The following is a 23,782-nucleotide window of genomic DNA, read 5'->3' as shown; positions in this document are numbered from 1 at the left end:
TGCTCTGATCCAATCGACAACACACAGTCGAGTCCAAGTCAGTTTTGTTTCGGTACAAAAAGCTTCACTTCCTTGTCTTGAGCCTGCTCAGAAAAATGATTCTTTTGACAGATAAAGGGAACCAGCATAGCCTGAAAGCTATTGTTGCGGCAACACTAGCAGGAGTAGCTCTTGATGTAACAATCGTAGACAGTACAGGTAAGTTGCATCTCCAGCAGAGAGAAAGATAGACTCATAATAGAGAATTAAAAAAAGTAGGCTAATTATTAAATGTAAACAAAAATATTTATCCTCCCCTTACCAGTTTTCACGCTATTATGCCTTTTTCTTTGAATTGGGGGAAAAAAAAGATGCCTTATATCAACCGATGCCCTAATTACCTTTTTTTGTTAATATGAAGTATGCAAACATATTAAAACTTGATGGACATTGATTGGAATGTTCACACTACACACCGATCTTCGATGACTTCAACTGGCCCCATTTGTTTTGAGTTTTTCCTGTTTTCACGGCAAACAAGAAAGCATGGTTTCCCGGTGAAGCCATACATGGAAGAAACATCTACAGTGACTACAAGTGTTCTTTGAGACTCTGTGTATGACTCTATAGCCAGCAGTTGTCTATGTTTTATTCAAAATATTTTTTAATGACATTTTAAAATTACCATGGCATGGTAATTTGCAAAAAATTACAAAAATAAATAATTTAATAAAAAGTGTGAATAATCTTTGGCTTTCAAATCTGATTTTTATTTATTTTTTCGCCTTTTTTTTCTCTTAAAATTACAATAAAGCGTATAAATAAACATTGATAATTGAATCAAAAGAGTAAGCTGATCGTTTAAATTTTAATATTAATAATAATATTTACCAGAGGGTTAAAAAAAAAAATTCCAAAAATATTAAAAAAATGATATAAGGCACATGGCTTCTTTAAGCCTCTGTATTTTTTTTCCAGAATGCTCAGCAAAATATTCAGTCACATGATTTGATCATCATGAATTGTGAATTGAAATAATAATAATAATAATAATAATAATAATAATAATAATAATAATAATAATAAACATTTATATAGCGCCAAATCCATTAAAAATGCTCCCAGGCGCTTTACAACAACAAAACATTTTAACCACAAAAACTAAATAATTAAAAGATCTAAAAATAAAATCCATAAAGTATGATCATAAAACAATAAAGATACATGTGTGTTCGATGAAACTTTTTTGGTGGGCAAATATTTTTATATGGCCTCAACATTATGCCATATTTTTGTACCTTGTAGAAATGCCTAAAATACCAAACTTTTTGCATTTACAAGTGCAAATATCCAGTGGAGCCTTACGTGTTTCTAAGTTTTGGTCAAGGGAGAGGAGACTCTTTGCTTGGCAAATAAAACCACACAATTTTTATCTAGGGACTGTTTACATCGCTCACAGAGAGGTAAAAGATTTGCCACGATTTTAGGGACACCTCGAAAACAGGACCTCCTACGATATAACAATAAATCAATAAACAAAACAAAGAATACCAAATCTAAATTGCGGAATTTAAAGCAATACTATTAGATTTGGTATTCTCTATTTTGTGTAATCTTTTATCAAGAAATGTCATCATAAGATTAATTTAATTTAAACAGTTTTGCGACTCGACTTTTGCAATCAATGGTAGAGAGTCATAATGGAGTCGCCCAGGCTTGATGATTCATGAGGTTCGTCCGCTATCGTCTCCATGAAATTGAAAGCAAAACGAACCTCATACTCATAGTCATACTCATAAATAGTTCTAATCATCTGTAGGATATCTCAGACTTGATAGAAAAGATCCTTTAGAATTGTGAATTAGAATGAAAAGTGTTTGACCGGTGTAGTGGGATGAACCATTAGCACCATGATTGAGGGCTAGTGCAATGCAACTGACAGATTGTGCAGGTCGACTGATTGCGCCCACGAGAGATCAAAAGTGCCAATACCGAACTAATCGCTTAATCATTTATATACATGTAGCGTCCTCTTTGTAGAGGGCAAATTACTTGGATTTTCGACCACTGGTCTTATAGCTTCTGCATACGAATCCCTGCTTTGTCAACTTTTTTGTTGTTGTCTCTAATAATTTTCTGTCTCTTATTTTCCATCATTTAAATAGATACCAGTAGTACGAACATACATATTTTTTTCAAATTTCTGGTTCCCAAGATTTTTCGTCAAAGGGATTACCAATTTCAGTTATATTAAAAAACTGTTTCAGTATATTGACTAGGGCACAGAAATATTATGAATGAATCTATACATAAATGTAATAAATGAAACTATTGTTGCTATCAATCTAAATACGGTGCTATGTGTAAAAGACCCCATTAATCAAATAAATGTTATGTCACTTAAATCATATCAGACCAAGTTGTTCCACATTTGAGGAAAAACCGACTCCCAGTTCTTGACCTAGGTGGAGGAGTACTGATATTCTCATCAAATAGTATTTGTAGGTAAGTAATGTTTTGTTTTCCACATGATTTAAATGTATGTAGGGTCATAGATTTGCTTTTGTCAATGTAATGCTTGGGAAAAATTATAAAGAAAGAGACACTAAAAGTCACATGTAGTGTAGACGTGAGAATTTTTGTTCTCAAAGATGTTTACCTATAATGATCATAATTAAAAACACTACTGCGGAGTCAGTTCTTGAATTGGTCTCAGTGTCCAGGTAGTAGTTAAAAAGCAGGACAGTTCTTTTCAGAACTGAGAAGTCTCCCGAATATCCAAGAAATCTATTCCGCGGTAGTAGAATAAAGAAAGACAGTTTTCTAAGAACAAACTCTACCTGGCAAGTAGATACATACACAGTGTTACCAGAAACCAAATTAATATTGATACCTCACCATGCAATGTCTCAAATCCTATGTTTACGTTTCCTTGATTGTGCAGATACTTGCTTGCCCAGGGTGGTTTGGATACGGATGACATACAGGTAGAAGAGTGGCTGGAATGGGAGGCTACACAACTACAGGTGAGTTAAAGACTCCTTGCACCACACGGAATCGCACCCCTATAGGCGTCCACCATTTCCGCCTTTCTGTGAGCCAGTGCCTTTGTGTACATTTTGACTCCTAAAACTGCAGAATTTTGGGGGAAAATCCACTAGAGCGAAGACTTGTAGCTCAGAATCTTTACTGGACTGGATTTTTATATACAAGATCAGAAGCAAATTGGAAAGAGATTAGAATCAAAATGGCAACACAGTTTTATCGGCTAAAGTGTTTCATTTGAAGAAAAAAAAAAATACTAAGAAAAGATTTAGGCACTAGACACATTGGTAAATACTCAAAATAATTGTTAGCATAAAAACTGTTGAGAGCTTTTGATGCAATCAATAACATTTATTTCTATGCTGTCATACAAAACAATAATGCACATCTATGTCGGAATTACAAAAGCAAATTTAAATGAGATATGATATATATATGAGGTACCCAATGGTTCGATAATATGGAATAAAACATTGTGAGAAACTGCTCCCTCTGAAGTAACATAGTTTCTGAGAAAGAGATAATTTCTCACTCATATATTAAAAGACTTCAGGAGTCCAAAATTGCACAGATATTATACACATGTTGACTGGCAACGAGGTAACTAGTATACGTCTATTCCCACGAGGGACTTTGAGTGATCAGAAGAGCGACCTATTAGGCCCCTCTTATGGTCACTCACAGGCGCGAGGGGGAATAGACGTACCCTAGTTACCGAATTATGCCAGTCAATATGTGTTTTATAACACAGCTCGGTCTTAAATGTCAAATAAGAACAGAAAAAGGAGTTTGGTAGTTGTTGTTCACGGTTCAAGTCAAGAGAGGGCACTGTTACCACGGGCACTATTTGCAAAGGCTAGTGCCCGCTTGTACTATTACCGCAAAACAGGCGCGCGTGATCACTAGCCCATAATAGTTCATCCCACGTGACTGTGTTTCAGCCAACCAGAATACAGCACATGCAAGAGGTGTGTTATAAGTTTATGCATCTAATGTTAGGATTCCTAAGTAATAAGTCTTGTCTTTGACATACAATCAGTCAATCAATCAATCAATCAATCAATCAATCAATCAATCAATCAATCAATCAATCAATCAATCAATCAATTAAAGGTCATTTGTAGAGCGTCAAAATCAAAAGTTTGTTTTAAGGCACTGAGGCACAGTTGAATGGTCTGTAACACTGGTCTTCAAACCATTTTAGCCTTTTTGGGGGCAAACTTGTATATTTTTATTATTTTTTTTAATATTTTTTGATAAATTACCCAAGTGTCTCTTAATTTAACTCCTTTCTTTGTTCATTTCTTTGGCAGCCTATTCTAGGACCGTTCATGGCCTCTGTGTTTGGTGGCAGTAAGGTTGACAGTGAGATACTGAAACCTCTCTTGACATACCTCAATACCTCACTGCAGGGAAAAGAGTATCTAGTGAAGGTAGGTAACGGCGATGTGTTTTCTCTGGTGTTTCCCTGGTTTCATTTCTTTGGCAGCCTGTTCTAGGACCGTTCATGGCCTCTGTGTTTGGTGGCAGTAAGGTTGACAGTGAGATACTGAAACCTCTCTTGACATACCTCAATACCTCACTGCAGGGAAAAGAGTATCTAGTGAAGGTAGGTAACGGCGATGTGATTTCTCTGGTGTTTCCCTGGTTTCATTTCTTTGGCAGCCTGTTCTAGGACCGTTCATGGCCTCTGTGTTTGGTGGCAGTAAGGTTGACAGTGAGATACTGAAACCTCTCTTGACATACCTCAATACCTCACTGCAGGGAAAAGAGTATCTAGTGAAGGTAGGTAACGGCGATGTGATTTCTCTGGTTTAAGAGATGTTAAATTTGCATTGGTGATAGGGAATATCAATTCTGGTTTGACCCTTACACCGATGTTAGCACTGTATCCCGATTGCTATGAACAAACATCACTGGCATGTATCTCTGGTGGGATTCGAACCCACAACCTTGGCAATTCTAGAGCAGTGCCTACCAACTAGACTACCGAGATTGCACGTAACTACATGTAGAATCCTATATTTTAGCGGCGGCTGCCACAACGTTTTGACAGAGATGTTTAATTTGCATTGGGGATTAAGAATATTTTGGTTTCACTGAGTATACACTTGTACAGGGCTCAATTTCATAGCGCTGCTTAGCGGTCGATTTTGTGCTTACTGTGCAATTTCTATTTCAAAGTGCTGCTAACCGTAAGCGCACGAAAGGCATGCTAACCTTGCGGTGCTTAACAGCACCCAAAAAAAATGACAGCTCAATGCAAATCTACGGTAAACATGCAATATGGCCGCCCAATTTTTCTGCTAACCTGTGAAATACGCTAAGGCTCAAGCAAATTTTTCTGCTACAGTAAGCACGCAAATTTGCTTACCGTTAAGCAGCGCTATGAAATTGGGCTCTGGGCATTTGAAACTGCTTAGTCTCTACTACATTTATAATTGTATTTTCCTCTCGTTGTAGAACAAACTGTGTGCAGCAGACATCAGTATATGGGCAGCTCTGTACCCAGCACAAGTCTCCAAACCAGACCTTCTCTCAGCGTACCCCAATGTGGCGTCTTGGGTCCAGAACCTTGGTGCCCAAAGTGCCTTTCAACGTGGAGTTTCTACGGTGACCAACGATAAAGGAGCGGGGAGTTTTAAGGTGTCTGTTCTAGCGCAGCCCATTGTTCAGAGGCCGTCTACTGATGCTAGGAGTGCTAAGGAAGAGGAGCCTGGTACGGCGGAGGTAAAACTGGACATGTTAAGCTGGGGTCATACTTCCTGCTAATGGGAAGGAACTTTTTAGACGTCACATTGCTGTTTCCACAGCCAATGTTTCGCAGGGGTTGAACACAACTGTTGCAAAGTATTCGTTGCAAATTTGTGGCGTCGAAATTTGTACTGCATTGGCATTCGCAGGAAGTGAAAACCGGGCTTTAGGGGCAATTCAGAAATTTTCAATAATGAATCGTTGTTTTTCTTTTTTTTCCTTTCCGAAATTGTGGTCGGGTGGGTCAAAAGAAAAAACTGAAATCAAGAATTTAATTTTTATATAAAGGTTAAAAAAAAGTAAAATAATAATAATATCAAAGTCTTATAAAGCGCATATAAATACCAAACAAGGTACTCAAGGCGCTGAGTATATACAAACTTTCAGAAAGATAGGTAATTGCAGTGATGAATTCTGAGACCCAATTATTTAGCACCTTATAAGGGTTTACAAGGTGCTACGGCACCTACAGCAGCCACAGCCAGGAACACTGGGGCGAACCCCTTCTCTTTTTGACAAGGGTTCTTTTACATGCGTTACACAAAACATGGGACAAATGGCTTTTTGTCCCATCCGAAGGACGAAGCAATGGTTAAGTCTCTTGCTTAAGGACACAAGTGTCACGGCTGGGAATTCGTACCCATACTCTGCTGATCAGAAACACCAGAGTTTGAATTCGGTTCTCTTAACCGCTCGGTTTTATTCCCCCTGATAAACCAGTTCTGTAATGTTCCTTTAAGAGAGCTTACATCAATGTATCAGACCTTTGACTAATTTCTTGGCTGGTTTGGTTTTGATGTAGGTCGTAACAGCTGATGAGATAAAATATGCTAAAGAGGCGTGGCTGCATGGAAGAACTACTATGCCATCCCCAAGACAAAGAAATCACCCTCTGTAAGTAGAAAAATTGCCTTAGTTTATGTTCATTTGATAGATGTTAGTTTTGCTTACCCTTACATCCATGTGTATTAAGCGCCCTACACTCAGTACATTCCAAAGTTCTGTGAAAACAAAAACCCACAGGCAAACTTTGGTTGGATTCATGACCTTTGCATTGCTAGAGCAGTTGTCTTACCACTAAATCACTGAAGTAGCCCGGTGGGTAGAGGCAGTTAAGATTTTGAGTGTTAGCATCGGGGACTGCAAAGACTTGATAGTTTTACATTGGGAACAATTTGTTTTAAAACAAATACTATTAATTATTGTAGTTTTCCGAAAGTACTTGTTTTTACAAGTTGTTGTTATAGAAAGTTTTTTTGTAATGAAAAAGTTTGGTTGGGATTTTTTTCTATGTTGTTACATCTCCTGGTTTGGGACAAGTTTTAGTATAGCAACATGCAGATAGGCAAACCAGGTCTACATAGAGCCATACACATTAATTCTAAATCATTTAAGGGTATTTGCCGTCGGGAATGAACCAAAACAACCCCATTAAAATATTGTAACTAATTTTTGTTTAAAGAGTTATCACAATCTGCCGTAGTGGTTAAAAGTGAACTTGGTAATTTTTGACGTTTGTCAGACCCTAACTGAAATGATTCTAAATGGTAAGAGAGTTGAGAGGGCAGGGCAATTTTTATACTGTAAACAGCACTTCCATAAGAAAATCTTAAAGTCTATGGGAAAAAGTGGCACCAAAAAGTGGCCATCGCCAGGGCAACAGAGGCCGTGGCTCCCATGGCCTCCAGGTACTTCCAGGCCTAAACTTGGTCATAATATAATCTTCCTTGGTCATAATGTAATTCTGTGATATTTGAAATGATGTAAACCTTTTTACTACATAGTCTACCAGAGAAGGGCCTTCATAATGTTCTCATCACCAGTGCATTGCCTTATGTCAACAATGTCCCTCATCTGGGTAACATCATTGGGTGTGTGCTGAGTGCAGATGTCTTCTCCAGGTGAGTTTGTAATAAATAGATTTACAGTGGCTTCCTAGTTTGGAAATTAAAGCTTTGTGCTCGGAGGGGGAGGGTGGGGGAGGGGTGAGTGGCCCGCCAACGGAGCTCTACATGTATCTTTCTCTAGGAATGTTCCAAAGGTCCAAAGAGAAGTCTCAACTTTCTTGGAATGGTTTCTTTTATTCTTGTTGTTACTAGTGAAATATATAAATGAGAAATTTTGATCGAATACAAAAGAAACCAAAACAACAAATGTGGCACCTGGATTTTAAACTTTGGCAGGATTTCTTAAATGTGGTGAGTCCAGTGTTCTTATCCACTTAGCCCCAACATGCCATTCCTTATAGTGGGTGTGTACTGAGTGCAGTTATGTTCCCCAGGTGAGTTTGTAATGCTTTTTTAATTTTTAATTTTTTTTTTTATGCAAGTTGCCAGACACACAAGGCCCGTAGGCGACTTCAAGGTGTGGGCTACAATAAAAAAATTCCTGAAGCTGTTGCCACCTACTCTTAGGGCTGAAACAGGGTTACCCCTTTTACAGTCCATACGGATGTAGGCTTGGGTATCATCAGTCCGAAGCCTGGCCGGTGGTAGAGCAGAAAGCACTTCCTCCCCAATTTTACGTAGCAAGTGTCACGGCAGGGATTCGAACCCACACTCTGCTGATCAAACACCAGAGCTTGAATCCAGTGCTCTTGAACTTTGAAAATTAAGATTAGTGTTGGAGGTGGGTGGGGGGCACTAAGGGGACAGGCAGTCAAACGAGAAGGGGTTCACCCCAGTGTCCCTAGTTTTACTGACAGTATATTGGGCCACGGCACCTTGTAAAGCATTACATGGTGCTATGTACAAATATTAGATCTCAATAGCTAGCTACTTTTTACGACACTGTGGTTGCTAGTGTTTGGTCATACTGCTTGGTCTGTTGGGGTGGAAATGCACGTTGGATTGCAAAGGACCGCATAAATAGAATCATAAGAGCAGCAGGAAGGATTCTCGGGGAGTCGCGGCCGCTAGTTGACACAGCATATGGGGATCTCCTGGCTGGCAAGCTAAATATGCTACTAAATGATGCTAACCATCCGCTTCATGATGTTCTTGCCAGCCAGCTGATCCCAAGATCTGGTCGTATGCGAGTGCCATACTCTGCGACAAACCGCTACCCATCCTCTTTTATCCCTCGTGCAATAACACACTACAATCTTAATTTTAAACGATAATTATCGCGCAGTCTCCAGTATTTTTCTTATCTCAATTTTACTAACGATAATTATAAATTTATTGCCAAGTCTCCAGTGTTTTTCTTATCGCTTGTTAGTGGTTTTTCTTGTAGTTGTTTATAGCCATTGTCTGTTTTTTAATGTTTTTAAGTGTCAATGTTTTTACTGTATGCGAGCATTTGAACTACCCTTTTTGGGATATAATAAAGATTATTGTATTGTATTGTATTGTATTCAAATCTAGTCCCACATACTTTGCAGGAAAATACTGTATAGTAAAGTGCCTAAAAGCGCCACTGATTGACGGATATGTGCACTATACATGTATAAGAAGCAACTGTTATTATTATTATTAATTTTCCAACAATACCAACGGCAAGAAAGTTTTCTTACAAATAACAAGTGGTTCTCTCTTCCACCTTTGTCAGGTTTTGTCGTCTGAGGAACTACAACTCTCTGTACATCTGTGGCACCGATGAGTATGGAACGGCGACGGAGACTAAAGCACTAGCAGAAGGGCTTACCCCTCAGCAGATATGCGACAAGTATTACCGCATACACAAAGACATCTATGACTGGTTCTCTATTGACTTTGATTACTTTGGAAGGACCACGACAAAACAACAGACTGAGTAAGTGAATAGTATGAGTCGTAGTAAATATTGGGGATTGCTCAATTAGATATTGAATTAGTTTGCTTTTGGGCAATCCCTAGGCTTCTGTATGTTTTGTGTTGCTACTGGACACTATTGTTAATTACTCAAAACAAACTGTTAACATAAAAACTTACTTGGTAAGGAGAAAATGGAGAGCTGTTGATAGTATAAAACATTGTGAGAAACGGCTCCCTCTGAAGAAGAAAGAGGTAATTCCTCACTCAAATATTAAAAGACTTCAAGCCTGAAGCCTCTCTATAAGGCATCTTGAAGCGCACAAATTTGTGCAACAAGGATGTTTTTTCTTTCATTATTCTCTTGCAACTTCAGTAACCAATTGAGTAAAAATGTTCACTTGTTTGTTGTTTTATGCATATGTTGGGATGCACCTAGTCTTGAAGTCAAGACGGTAATTGTTAAGCGCGGTGTGTAGTTACAGCGCGGCGTAGCTACGGGGACGATACACACATCCTCAATCCCAGTATGTGTGTGTGAGTCAGTCGCAATTACCTCGCGCTACCTACGACTGTTGCATGTGTAACATTGCACTGTGACTGTTGCATGAACGGCAGACAAATAGGCAGCGCCTAACGACTTGTCATCAAGTCTAGGATGCACCAAGTCAGAATACTGGTCTTTGACAATTACCAAAGGTGTTCAGTTCCTTTAATGTGGATGGTTTTGACGTTCTTAAATGTCATACTTGTAACTCCTTCAGAATTGCACAGGACATCTTCCTGAGGTTGCACGAGAGGAAGTTTCTAGTGAAGGACACGGTGGAGCAACTCCTATGCGAGAAATGCAGTCGCTTCCTCGCTGATCGGTTCGTTGAGGGAATTTGCCCGCTCTGTAATTACCCAGATGCCCGGGGTGATCAGTGTGATAAATGTGGGAAATTAATCAACGCTACCGAGCTCAAGGTATGTTAAATAAGGGCGGTCAGGTTGTTGTTTTGGTGTTTTGCCTCACCTTCCACCTCTGGAACCCCGGTTCGCATCCCACTGGGGGCGCAACGTGGATTGGGTTTTCAGTCCTTACTTGACTGCGTGGGTTTTCCCTGGAATAATTCTCTGGGGTTTTTCCTCCCACATCTAAAACTGAAGTTTCATCATCATCTTCTTTTGTCCTTTGGCTTTGAGAATATTAATCTAGATCCAGAAATATCATTCGGCGTGTCATGGCTCAGTGGTCAAGTTCACCGGACACAAGCTCTGGTGTTCTCAGGAACAGAGTGTGGGATTGATACTCGGTCATGACACTTGTGCCCTTGAACAAGGCACTTAACCAGCAAGGCACTTATACATTTGGGGGAGTAAGTTGCATTTATTAAGCAATACATGTATGTTCGTTTGTAGAGTGTGGGTGTGAGTCCTGTGCCCAATTTCATAGAGCTGCTTAACGGTTAGCAAAAAACCTTGCTTAAGCAAGGCTATGAAATGAAAAATGTGCTAGGTGCGCTCAATAAGCACAAAATCAACGGTTACAGGCAGCTCTATGAAATTTGGCTCTATGCTTAAACGGAGTGCTTAAGCAGAAATGGGGCTTTAAGGACCCTTTTTGCTTGCTTGCTTGCCGCTATAAGCAAATAACATTGCTCAATCAAGGCTATGAAATGAAAAACTTGCTAGGTGTGCCCGATAAGCACAAAATGGACCGTTAAGCAGCTCTATGAAATTGGGCCCGGGTCGTTACACTTTTGTACTGAAGCAAGACACGTAATTGTTATTGCTGCGTCCTTCGGATGGGACGTAAAGCCGTATAATGCACGTATTGATGGATCCAGTGCACTATCGTAAAGCGAAGAGGTCCGGCCCCTTTGTTCCTGGTCTGATTGGCAGCTTATTGCACCACAGCATTTTGTAAACTCTCACATGGTGTTATAATGGGATAGGTCTCATACTTCAAAGCGTAGCTCCACAAACCATACAGCAAAAGAACTCGGCCCTTTGATATGGCCCTAGGAGTGTGATACAGGGCTATAAAAGAAACTACTATTATTATTATTTCTATATAATTCCCATATTTCCTATTTCCGTGGGAGTTTCGTGGCCGAGCGGTTAAGAGCACCGAATTCAAACTCTGGTGTTTCTGATCAGCAGAGTGTGGGTTCGAATCCCCAGCCGTTACACTTGTGTCCTTAAGCAAGACACATAACCATTGCATCGTCCTTCAGATGGGACGTAAAGCCGTTGGTCCCATGTGTTGTGTAGACACATGTAAAAGAACCCAGTGCACTTATCGAAAAGAGAAGGGGTTCGCCCCGGTGTTCCTGGCTGGATTGGCAGCATGTTGCGCCATAGCACTTTGTAAACCATTACATGGTGCTTAAGGATTAGGTCTTATATTATAAAATTCGCCCCACTCCTTGCAGTAATAATACCTGGCGCTTTGTATCCTTTGGCAAAAGGCGCGTTATAAATACGGTTATTATTATTATTATTATTATTATTATTATTTAGAACCCAAGGTGCAAGGTGTGCAGCTCTTCCCCCGTCATCAAGACCTCAGAACATCTCTTCTTAGATCTTCCAAAGCTAGAGCCTCAACTCCAGAAGTTCTTCAACAAGTCTAGCTCAGAAGGGGACTGGACATCTAACGCTAAGCTCATCACATCCTCCTGGATTAGGGATGGCCTCAAGCCTCGATGTATCACCAGGGATCTTAAATGGGGAACACCGGTGCCGCTGGACGGCTTCAGAGATAAGGTCTTCTACGTTTGGTTCGATGCGCCCATCGGGTATCCGTCCATTACTGCCAATTATACAGATAAGTGGGAGAAATGGTGGAAGAATCCACAAGAAGTAAGTGGAATAAACAGTTTGCTTAGGGGCCGTTCACAATTATCAACATTTTCACAAGCGTACAAACCGTATGCTGGGAGGGAGGGGGTTTATGCCTGCCGTATGCTTTGATTTTCTGAAAAAAAACTCGAACTTAAAAATATAGCTGTACGGCCCTTCTGCACCGTTAGATAAGACGCTTTTGTAACCTTTCGGAAGTCAGATAAGCTTAACTTGTAAGCAGGAAATTACGGCATTATTCTCATGTAAATGTTTAACATGTGTCGTTCTTTTTATATTTCTTTTAGTCTGTGCTCGTAGTAAACAGGGTTTGCATGTAATTCAAGTATCTCTTTGTAGAATAGCGTAAATAAAACCTCAACATTTTTCTTTGTACACTTTTAGGGGGAGGGAGGGGGGATTGGAAGAGTGTGTCGTTTGTGCAAATGTTGATAAATGTGAACGGCCCCTTTATTGACCCTTTTTTTTGCTTCTACCTCAATTCTCAACAAAGTAGTATCTCACGTGAACACTCTCAAGCAACAACGTGTCCATTCACTTTTTTTCATACATCCGGTTTATTTTAAAGATATGATCTGATCACGTTTCACATAAGCACTATATATATAACATCGTTGGTGCTTCTTACCTAAAAAGTTTTTATGGTCATTAATTTGTTGAGTAATTGCCAAAGATATAACCTACCTTTAATCTTATTGATTACTTATAATGACAAAGTACATGTAAATACCAGTTGTTTGAGAAATTGAAAAAAGAAGAATTTTTTTTTTAATAAAATAATGCCCAAAAAACAATTGTATTTATAAGTATCAATCTTGTTTCTTATTATAGGTGCAGATGTATAACTTCATGGCAAAGGATAACGTACCCTTCCACAGTGTAGTATTTCCATGTACACTACTTGGAGCTGAAGATAATTACACCCTAGTCAACCACCTTGTTGCAACAGGTAAAGTGGACTGCACTATAATTGCTTCTCTTCACCCAGGGGTATAAATGGGTACCTGCGAGGGTAGAGGTTGATATTGTGAATGAAAAGCCTTCGGAGCGCCACGGCAGCTCGGGGCTGTATACTCCCTAATGGGAGCTGAGAAAGATTAAAGGGATGTTATTGGCCCAATGACCAGGGGACTAATGTAAAGCGCATTGATACGGTTTATTGTGAAATGCGCTACATATATAAGAATTTGTTGTTATTATTATTATTATCAAGACCTGTTTGTGTTTGTCTTTATCTTGATTACATTCTTTGACCTTCATGGTTTGGTCTTGTTTTCATTTTTAGTTAGGTATATTTGGACCTCTGTGTCATGGTCTCGTTTTCAGTCTTGTTCAGGAACATGAATTGAATAAAGGCAACATTATTATTTTTGAAAATTGTCAAAGACCAGTATCCTTTCTGGATGTTTCCCATGGTATGCATAAAATAACAAAACTGTGAAAATATAGGCTCAATTGGTCATCAAAGTTGCAAAAGAAATAATACTGTTGCACCCGTGTTGCATTGAATTGTGTGCTTTCAGATGCCTGAGAGAGGCTTCATGCCTGAAGCCTTGGTCATATTCAAATTTTGGGGGTGAAATTGACTCTTTTTCTAAATTTACACTACTTCAGGGGGAGTGGTTTCTGGTAGAGTAATTACCATAAGTGTTCCCTGTCTTAAAGACACTGGACACTATTAGTAATTGTCAAAGACCAGTCTTCTCACTTGGTGTATTTCACATATGCATAAAATAACAAACCTGGGAAAATTTGAGCTCAATAAAATATAACCTTGTCACACGAAGTTGTGTGCTTTTAGATGCTTGATTTCGAGACCTCAAATTCTAAACTTGAGGTCTCAAAATCAAATTCGTGGAAAATTACTTCTTTCTCGAAAACTAAGTCACTTCAGAGGGAGCCGTTTCTCACAATGTTTTATACTATCAACCTCTCCCCATTACTCGTTACCAAGTGAGGGTTTTATGCTGATAATTATTTTGAGTAATTACCAATAGTGTCCGCTGCCTTTAAATGGCTTGTTAGTACTATTTTTATAATATTTATTACAAAATTGAGATTCAATGTTTCTTTAAGAAGCAATGGTATCATCCCTTAAAGTCTATTTTTGGCATTCCATTCGCAGAATATCTGAACTATGAAGACGGCAAGTTTTCCAAGAGCCGTGGTGTTGGCGTGTTTGGCGACATGGCCAAGGACACTGGCATCCCTAGTGATATTTGGCGATTCTACCTCTTGTACGTACGGCCAGAGACCATGGATAGTACGTTCAGTTGGACTGATCTAGTGCTTAAGAACAACAGCGAGTTATTGAATAATCTGGGTAACTTCATCAACAGGTATGTCATTATCACAATGCTTATGGGGAACTAAAATCAATCATAAATATTATTATTAATATTGGTTTATTAAAAAAAATATTCGCAGCCAAAGGCTGAATTGAGTTTCAATACAGAGATCTCTAAAAATAGATTTGTTAAAGGGTCTATGTACTTTTTGTAGGACAAAAAAACACAATGTCCACACATTTACATTAAACTTACACTGTTTGAAGATAATGATAGTAGAAAGCTTCTCTTTAAATATTACTTGCTGAGGTGCTGTAGTTTGTGAGAAATGAGTAAAACAATGTAATGAAAACAATTTTTGTCTCGGTGATCATGAGACATAATTTATTTTAGCATGTAAAAACAAATTACCATGACATTGTTTTACTCATTTCTCAAAAACTACAGCACCTCAGCAACTAATATTTTAAGGTACGCTTTTTACTATCATTATTTTCAAACGGTGTAAGTTAAATGTAAATCTGTGGACATTGTGCTTTGTGTTACAAAAAGTACCCAAATCCTTTAAGTGTTACAAATAGTTGCACGGTTAATCACATAAAAAGAACAAGGTGAATGGATGGGGACAAAAGGCATACCAACTTTTGAGTGAACAAATCAAGAGCTATTGTTGAGTGCTTCGACTAGGGATGGGACGCAACTATTTTTGTAACGACCAGTTCTACATTTGGGTGGGTGGGCACATTTTGTTGCCATTCCGCAAGTTGTTGTTTTTGTTTGGTGGGAGCCAGTGCCTGTAATTTTCATATTCAAACAAGGTCTTAACCAAAATTGACAAATAAGTGACAGTCTATCAGTGATGGTAGGTAAACAGTTGGCATAATAAAGACTTGTAGTGTACACATATCCACACTGCTGGGTGTTCAAGGCGCTAAAAACCCAAAACAAATCGAAAGAAAACAGACGCAATAATAAGTTGTTGAAAACCTGTGACATAAGGTAAGTTTTGAGAAGAGATTTGAATTTTGTGGTACAAAGACAAGATCTAAGATAAAATGGCAGAGAGTTCCAGAGTTCCCATTTTAGAGTCCTTTAAAAAGTATCCTTCATAAGCGTCTCTGATGGGAATAAAGCCCACAACTGTCTGTGTTTCAAAGTAGTTGTGTAATAACCAATAGACCAGGAGCTTGCCCGGTGACAAGACAACCTACATGTAATGCCCAATTTCATGGAGGTCCTTAAGCTGCTTTGCATACAAAAAGCAGGAAACCAGTTGGAAGTGGTACACACATGCACTACGTGCGATTTTAGCGGGTGACCTATCTCTGGTACACACAATTATTTTCTGATTAAGCAGCTCGATGAAACTAAGCCTGTTTTGTTCTTACAATTAGCAGTAGGTACCCACATCCATTTATAATGGAAAGAAAGAAACACCCTTGTTGCATTACTTTTTGTGCTTTCAGATGCATAATAAAAGGCTTCAGTTGAAGTATTTTAGTATTTGAGTGAGAAATTGCCTCTTTCTCAAAAGTTGCGTTACTTCAGAGGGAGCTAATTCTCAAAATGTTTTATACTATCAACAGCTCTCCTTTGCTTGTTACAAAGCTAGTTTTTATGCTAACAATTATTTTGAGTAATTACCAACAGTGTCCAGTGCCTTTAAATGATGCATTTCTTACATCTTGTATTTGAGTGAGAAATTGCCTCTTTCTCAAAAGTTGCGTTACTTCAGAGGGAGCTAATTCTCAAAATGTTTTATACTATCAACAGCTCTCCTTTGCTTGTTACAAAGCTAGTTTTTATGCTAACAATTATTTTGAGTAATTACCAACAGTGTCCAGTGCCTTTAAATGATGCATTTCTTACATCTTGTATTTGAGTGAGAAATTGCCTCTTTCTCAAAAGTTGCGTTACTTCAGAGGGAGCTAATTCTCAAAATGTTTTATACTATCAACAGCTCTCCTTTGCTTGTTACAAAGCTAGTTTTTATGCTAACAATTATTTTGAGTAATTACCAACAGTGTCCAGTGCCTTTAAATGATGCATTTCTTACATCTTGTATTTGAGTGAGAAATTGCCTCTTTCTCAAAAGTTGCGTTACTTCAGAGGGAGCTAATTCTCAAAATGTTTTATACTATCAACAGCTCTCCTTTGCTTGTTACAAAGCTAGTTTTTATGCTAACAATTATTTGGAGTAATTACTAACAGTGTCCAGTGCCTTTAAATGATGCATTTCTTACATCTTGTCATTTATGAAGGGGTTTGACATTTCTGGAGAAGAACTTTGGCAGCGTCCTTCCTAAGATGATTCTAGAATCAGAAGATGAGCAACTACTTGCGCTGGTCACGAGAGAGCTGAAAAACTACAAAGAGCTTCTTGAGAAGTCTAAGATCCGAGATGCACTCAGGCATATCCTCAACATCTCACGCTTGGGTAACCAGCATATACAAGCCAGCCAGCCGTGGGTCTTGGTTAAGGGTGGTGAGAAAGAGAGGTACATTCATGTATTGTTTGGTTTTTGTTTATGAATACACCAACGTTTGTTAACCCTTTACAGATCATATTGGCAACCTGCGGCTTGTACCACAATGCCCATAACGTCCACAAGGTTTCAACCTCGCTCCCAACCTCGCTCCCAACCTCGTGGGGTGTTTGATCTTCCCAAGCCATTTTTCCCCCAGCATGCCTTGCTCGCTCATAATTGCATTTTAGCTGTCGTAACCAATTATTGTTTGGGTCAATGACCAGTTCAACTGAAACAATTATTGGTTATGACTGCAAAAACGCAACCCTGGAGTTAGTTCCTTATTTCAATTGCGCCTGTGGCTGATTAATTCTGTGTGCTTGCTCAAGTATGGTAACCGGCAAAAGAGGCATCAAGTCAAAGAGCAACTGGTCCCCTCTCATTTCTTCTTTGATCGAGTGATTTTTCTATCTGTATTTAGTTTAGGGTGACCTTGTAAAAACATGATTCATTTGAAATGGAATCAGGTTTCTGAGATTCAATAGTTTTGGGCTGAACAATTGTCCAAACCATAACTCTTTGAAGGGAATCCTTTCTCAAAATAGTTTACAATGTCAAGAGCTGCAGTGCTTCCTCGACAGTAATTTTTACGTTCACTCATTTTGGTAGTACTTGCCAATCTATGATCCTAATCTATGAGAAAAAAAAATCTGCGAAGCATTAAAAGAGAATTGTGAAGTGTTAATGACTCTTGAGTCTGCTCTGTACCTTGTGAACAAAACCAACATGGAATAATACATTTGTGTCCCATAGTATTGGGGTGTCCAGTCTGAGCGATTTAGAGCTTCAAGTTCAAGCTCTGGTGGTTTAGGCATTGGGGTGTGGGTTCGAATCCTGGTCATCACACGTGTGTTCTTAAGCAAGACACTTCGCTATAAGTTCTCTTCACCCAGGGGTACAAGGGTTGATGCGAGGGTAGAGGTTGATATTGTGTTTACAAAAAGCCTTTGGAGCACCACAGCCGCCTGGGGCTGTATACTCCCCAGGGAGCTGAGAAAGATTAAAGGAGAGTTATTGGCCCAATGACCAGAACACTAATGGAAAGCGCATTGATACCTTATTCGTAAATACCCGGTACAGTTGATCTATTCTGATTGGTCTTGAGGTCATCACGATGCCATGTTAAACATTGATTTAAACACATTGAGAAGTGTTTAAACACAGGCGTGGCGCACAAGCTTACAAGTGGCGTTATGTTACGCCAAATGCAATAAAATACATACCACTGGTACTCAATGTAAAAACTATACACGCACGTGTACGCTCAACGGTACGCTCAACCGTTGAGCATCAATGCAATGTTGACCCTTTGCTAAACAGAGCTCAATAATGTGACAGAAATTGGAAATATTAAGAAATTGATTTTCCAACATTATTCAATTTGTTAATATAAGGGCATTTATGAATGGAAATAAAAGAGTAGTGAATCGGTATTGAGTGGGCCGTTCGAAACCTTGCAGTGTCGTGGCACTCGGTTTCATCCTTTAACACACAGCGACTACCCTGCCGGCTTAATACAGCTGCTTATGACCTTGTTGCCCATTCTTTTATTCCCTTATTGTAAACTGCAGGATATGAGAACTAGTTATTTTTATTATTATTATTATTATTATGCATTTAGGTTTGCTATGCATAGTATAACTACATAGTATAGTATACAAATATTGACTGCTACGAGTGCTATGGTTAAAACTATGACTCCCGAGGTGATCCCCCGAGCGTTCTATTTTCCCGAGGTGCAGCCGAGGGAAAATGGAACGGTGCGGGAATGACCGAGTGAGTCAGAGCTTTAACCATAGCACGAGTAAAAGCAGTCAATATTTGTTTTATAACACCCCAACAGACTATTTATCATCCTCGTACACGTAACGTTCGTACGCGCGTTTCAGACACACAGATGTACAGCTGATTGGGTTCGAGGTGGGTAAAAAGACGTCTGGGTACTGCACGCCATGTGATAGTTGTCGGACTATACATTATGTATTGCACGGCTAATATCACTACAGCGTCTTGTGTGTTCTATGTCACGCACCAAGTTTGCTTGAAGATAAATACGTTATCACACGCGCGCTCGTGGAAATTAGGAAAACATAGCGCGTCTGCGTCCCATATCCAACTCGGCCTTCGTCCTCGTTGGATATGGGACGCGGGAGCGCTACATTTTTCCGTCTTCCACTCGGGCTTGTGTGATAACTTATATTATTATTATTACTGTATCTATGGTTAGGATAAGAGCTGGCATTGTGATTGGACTGTGTGCTAATATCTCCTGCCTGCTATCCACCATACTCCTACCATACATGCCAGTATAAAATAACTAGTTATTATTATTTCTTATTATTATTGTATCTATGTTTAGGATAAGAGCTGGCACTGTGATTGGACTGTGTGCTAATATCTCCTGCCTGCTATCCACCATACTCTTACCATACATGCCAGTATATAAGAACTAGTTATTATTATTTCTTATTATTAATGTATCCATGATTAGGATAAGAGCTGGGACTGTGATGGACTGTGTGCTAATATCTCCTGCCTGCTCTCCACCATGCTCCTAGCATACATGCCAGTATATAAGAACTAGTTATTCTTATTTCTTTTTATTATTGTATACATGTTTAGGATAAGAGCTGGCACTGTGATTGGACTGTGTGCTAATATCTCCTGCCTGCTCTCCACCATGCTCTTACCATACATGCCAGTAACAAGCAGTACTATACAACAGCAACTGAATGCTTCTTCTGAGTGCAATGTTATCACCGACAAGTTTGTTTGCTGTCTGGAGACCGGGCACAAGATTGGAACGGTAAGGAGGATTAAGTAGGATTAGGATTGAGAACTTAAAGGGTGCAGTAACAAAGTTGGTTAATCAGTTGGTAACACTGTGGTAGTTATGAAGCAGCACAGGTCCGCCTCATTGCTAATATACAAATACTGCTTCGAGTGCTATGGTTAAAACTATGACTCCCGAGGTGATCCCCGGAGCGTTCTGTTTTCTCGAGGCGAAGCCGAGGGAAAATAGAATGCTACGGGGATCACCGAGGGAGTCATAGTTTTAACCATTGCTCGAGTAAAAGCAGTCAATATTTGTTTTATAACACCCCCAACATCTCTAAATACTGTATTATTAAGTTACAGACTGAATGCTACAATCTACGGACGACGCGAATACAGATTGCAAAAACTGTTTACTGTGCTGCATGTAGTGTCGTGCATTCCGAAATGGTTACAGACTATTAATTTATCATCGTCGTACACGCAACGGACGTCTGGGTACTGCAACGCCGTGTGATAGTCTTCGGACTAGCGCACTGCACTATTTTAGGCCGTCGTCTAGCAAAACTAAGACATGTCATGTGACGCGCTCTAAACCAATGAACAGGCGGAATATTTGTAAGGGGCGTTATAATAAGTAATGTGTACTGCAAAGCTTAGACTCTACTGTTAAATGTTGAACTAAAGTGTTGTTAAACAGTTTTAAAATAAAGGTACGTGTACATGTGTATAGATCACTGTACTCATTCACTTGTTTACGAAGGACCTACACCAAAGTCGAAAATGGTTGTTTCACGATAAACCAATGGGTGGTTTTCCACTTGAACACCATGAATTAAAATGATTTTACATCTGTTGGTACGAGAGGCATTCGCCTTTTCTTTTCAAAAGGTATGTTGTGATTATTTTCAAATTGATTTTTAAAAGTTAGCCTTTCTTCTAGATGACAGTCTGTTGATAAAACAATTGTGACCAACTTCCAGCGTAACAAATGTTGGCTTAGTATGCAAATGAGCAAGGTTTTTCAATTAGTTGATTCTCTTGATGGTTGTAACCTCAAAGCTTCAACGTGGTAAAGCAAACAAAACAACTGTCCAAATCATTCAAGAGATAATTGTGTCTGCTCAGGACTAGTAGGTCATTAGTGTATTTTGCACCATTTCATAGAACTGCTTTTGCTGGTTTTGGAGCCCCTGGTAAATGGGGTTTATTGATAGAGGGTGGTCTTCTGAGTATTTGTAAGCAAAAACAAACATTCTTTTTTATGTCGATTTTTTTGTCTGTTTTCCTTCAAATTTATACACAACTTGCATTTTTTATCATTGCGAGTATGAAGTTGCAATTAATGCCCTAGTAAGCTTGGGCGATATCGATTTATTTTATTCACGATATATCGCCGACAATATATTGCGATATTCGATATAATCGCGATTAATTAAATTTGACATCATCAGTCGTCAAACTCCCAGTGAAAGTTGTAGAAGAGACAGTCATAGCATAAGAGAGGTGTTCTAATGACCTATTCTTCTGGTTTTACTCCAAACCTATGGGGTGCAAGATATCTCAGCTAGGAAATACATCGCGATATTGCGACACTTAATCGATATCGCGATATTTCGCGATATTTTGCAATTTATCGATACTTCGATTAAAACCAAATTAATCCGATATCGAAATCGTTTCCAAATTAGTATTTTGATATTCGATAATATCGAGGTATCGCCCAAGCTTACCCTACAGCACTAAGCCAACAGTTTACCCAATTTTGGGTCATTTTGTTTTGTATACAGTTTTCAACAGCTAACTCTTTTTGCATTATTTGGTATCTCTCTCAGCCCAAGCCGTTGTTTGAAAAGCTGGATCAGGCTCACATTGAACAACTCAAGAAAAAGTTTGGCGGACAACAACAACAACAACAACAACAGGTACACCAGGGTCCAACTTCTTGACTCTGCTTACAGTGAAATTCTGCGCTTACTGCCCTTCTAAAATTAATTGTGTGCTTTGCAGGGCACCTTAAGTGCAGAATTTCGCAGCATGCAGAGTCATGAAAGTGAACCCAGTAAGGAATGGACAAGTTCTAACCCCTTCCAAAAATGTGATTTTGCTAGAATTTTTTAATTTGTTTTTTTTTATCAGGTTTCATTGTGCAAGAGTGTTGATCTTTGTCAACATTGTTGTTTTTTATGCCAGTAGAGAAAAACTCTTTAATATATTTAAATGATTTGGGGTTGGACAAAGGACATTTATATTTTTATTATTTATTTTATTTTATTAAAACCACAAATCGTGGCCCAAGGGCCAAATTGCATGTGACTGTACATACAAATATATTAAAAGTATATCATTTAGACAAAATTATCAAAACAAACAACATGTAGACAAAATTATCAAAACAAATTGCATGAGACTGTACATAGAAATATGTTAAAAATATAACATTTGACTGGAGCAGGATGTGAACCAACGGTCTTCAGATTATCATGCCGGTGCTCCACCAACTGAGGTATCTATTCATATGTTGGCTGTCTACCTATTTTGACAAAACCTTTGTTCAGGGGTGCCATAAAGCCAGTGATCACCCACAAGGGAAACCGACTTGGTAAATTTGATAACATTTTTGGGTTGAACAAAGATAGCTCAAACAGCGCAAGATTTGAACCACCGATCTCCACCGAACGTGGTGGCGCTCTACAAGCTGAGCTATCTTTAACAAAAATCAAAATGCGTTTCAATGCACTGATTTGAGTCTGTCAGGTGATCTCTGTGTAGTGGCCTTGTTGGATTAGTGTAAAGTTTACACCTGTACAACATACTTTTTATTTCATTTTTTATTTTGCTTGTAGAACGACTCCAAAGATGTCAAGGCAGAACCTGTGAAAGCACAAACACCGAATAAGCCCGGTCAGCCACAGGGAGTAGATGCTGAAGCGGTCAAACGATTGACCGATGAAGTGACCAAACAGGTATGCCTAGTCAGTGCTAGTAGTCAATTTTGACCCCTCGTGAGAACTTTACTGCATGAAAAATTTCTAGTGACGCATATTTGTAAACAAATTTCTTTTTTTTTTTAAATGAAAGATCGCCTTACATCACTGCAAGGTGAGGGTTACATTATCTGATTTTGGCTATCGACCCAAATCACTTTTCACCAGGAGCGCATTGCCACCTAATCCTTGGGCTGAAATAGGGTTACCCCCTTCACAGTCTGTAAAAATTTAAGCACGGGTATCATCTACTAGGAGCCTCGCTGGTAGAGCAGAATGCACGACCTTCCCATTTGTTTACCAAGCAATTATGGTTAAGTGCCTCGCTCAAGGGCACAAGTGTCATGTCAACACCAGACTTTGGGTCCAGTGAACTAGACCTCTCGGCACAACAAAAATATAGATATGATATGTTTTGGTCTCTAGTTACCACGATACATTAAATTGAATTATTACAACACCATATCTAGACCTTGGCAGTGTCTGTTGAAAACGAAAAGAAAAGTGGGCACCGAGAAATTAAAAATACTTCATCCTGATTCAGCATCTTGGTATTCTCATGTTTGATATTCCAGGGGGATGCCGTACGCAAGCTGAAGACGGCCAAGGCAGAGAAATCAGCAATTGATGCAGAGGTTAAGAAACTACTGTCCCTCAAGCAACAGTTAGCTGCAGCGTCAGGTCAGAGCGCGACCACACCCGACTCCTCCAAAGGGAAGAAGAAGAAAGGAGGCAAGAAGTAATGTCATTGTTCTAGGGTCCAAGGGAGCTGGGCAGGGCCCAATTTCATAAAGCTGCTAAGCAGAAAATACTGCTTAGCAAATTTCTATGCTAAGCAATAAATACAA

The 23,782-nt window shown here is 39.1% G+C and overlaps 1 protein-coding gene across 2 annotated transcripts; it reads left to right on the top strand.

The window, feature by feature from the left end:
• The first annotated feature begins 4 nt into the window (after positions 1 to 4).
• LOC117287867 (methionine--tRNA ligase, cytoplasmic-like) lies at positions 5 to 23,782 on the top strand. 2 transcript variants are annotated; one of them, XM_033768431.1, is made up of 17 exons: positions 5 to 198; positions 2,394 to 2,484; positions 2,924 to 3,005; positions 4,338 to 4,457; positions 5,488 to 5,754; positions 6,581 to 6,672; positions 7,563 to 7,679; positions 9,328 to 9,531; positions 10,274 to 10,475; positions 12,015 to 12,356; positions 13,188 to 13,305; positions 14,482 to 14,695; positions 16,906 to 17,142; positions 19,795 to 19,978; positions 21,783 to 21,872; positions 22,794 to 22,913; positions 23,510 to 23,782. In XM_033768431.1, the coding sequence occupies exons 1-17, from the start codon at positions 96 to 98 to the stop codon at positions 23,675 to 23,677; spliced, it is 2,751 nt and encodes a 916-aa protein (XP_033624322.1). In that variant the 5' UTR covers positions 5 to 95; the 3' UTR covers positions 23,678 to 23,782. The 2 variants fall into 2 exon arrangements, with proteins under 2 accessions (XP_033624322.1, XP_033624324.1); XM_033768433.1 differs by lacking the exons at positions 5 to 198; positions 2,394 to 2,484; positions 2,924 to 3,005; positions 4,338 to 4,457 and adding an exon at positions 4,667 to 4,809.

This window comes from Asterias rubens, chromosome 3 (assembly GCF_902459465.1).
Source record: "Asterias rubens chromosome 3, eAstRub1.3, whole genome shotgun sequence".
In the NCBI taxonomy this organism is placed as follows: Eukaryota; Metazoa; Echinodermata; class Asteroidea; order Forcipulatida; family Asteriidae; genus Asterias; species Asterias rubens.
The sequence above is the reverse complement of the archived record's forward strand: the minus strand, read 5'-3'. Positions and strand labels throughout refer to the sequence as shown.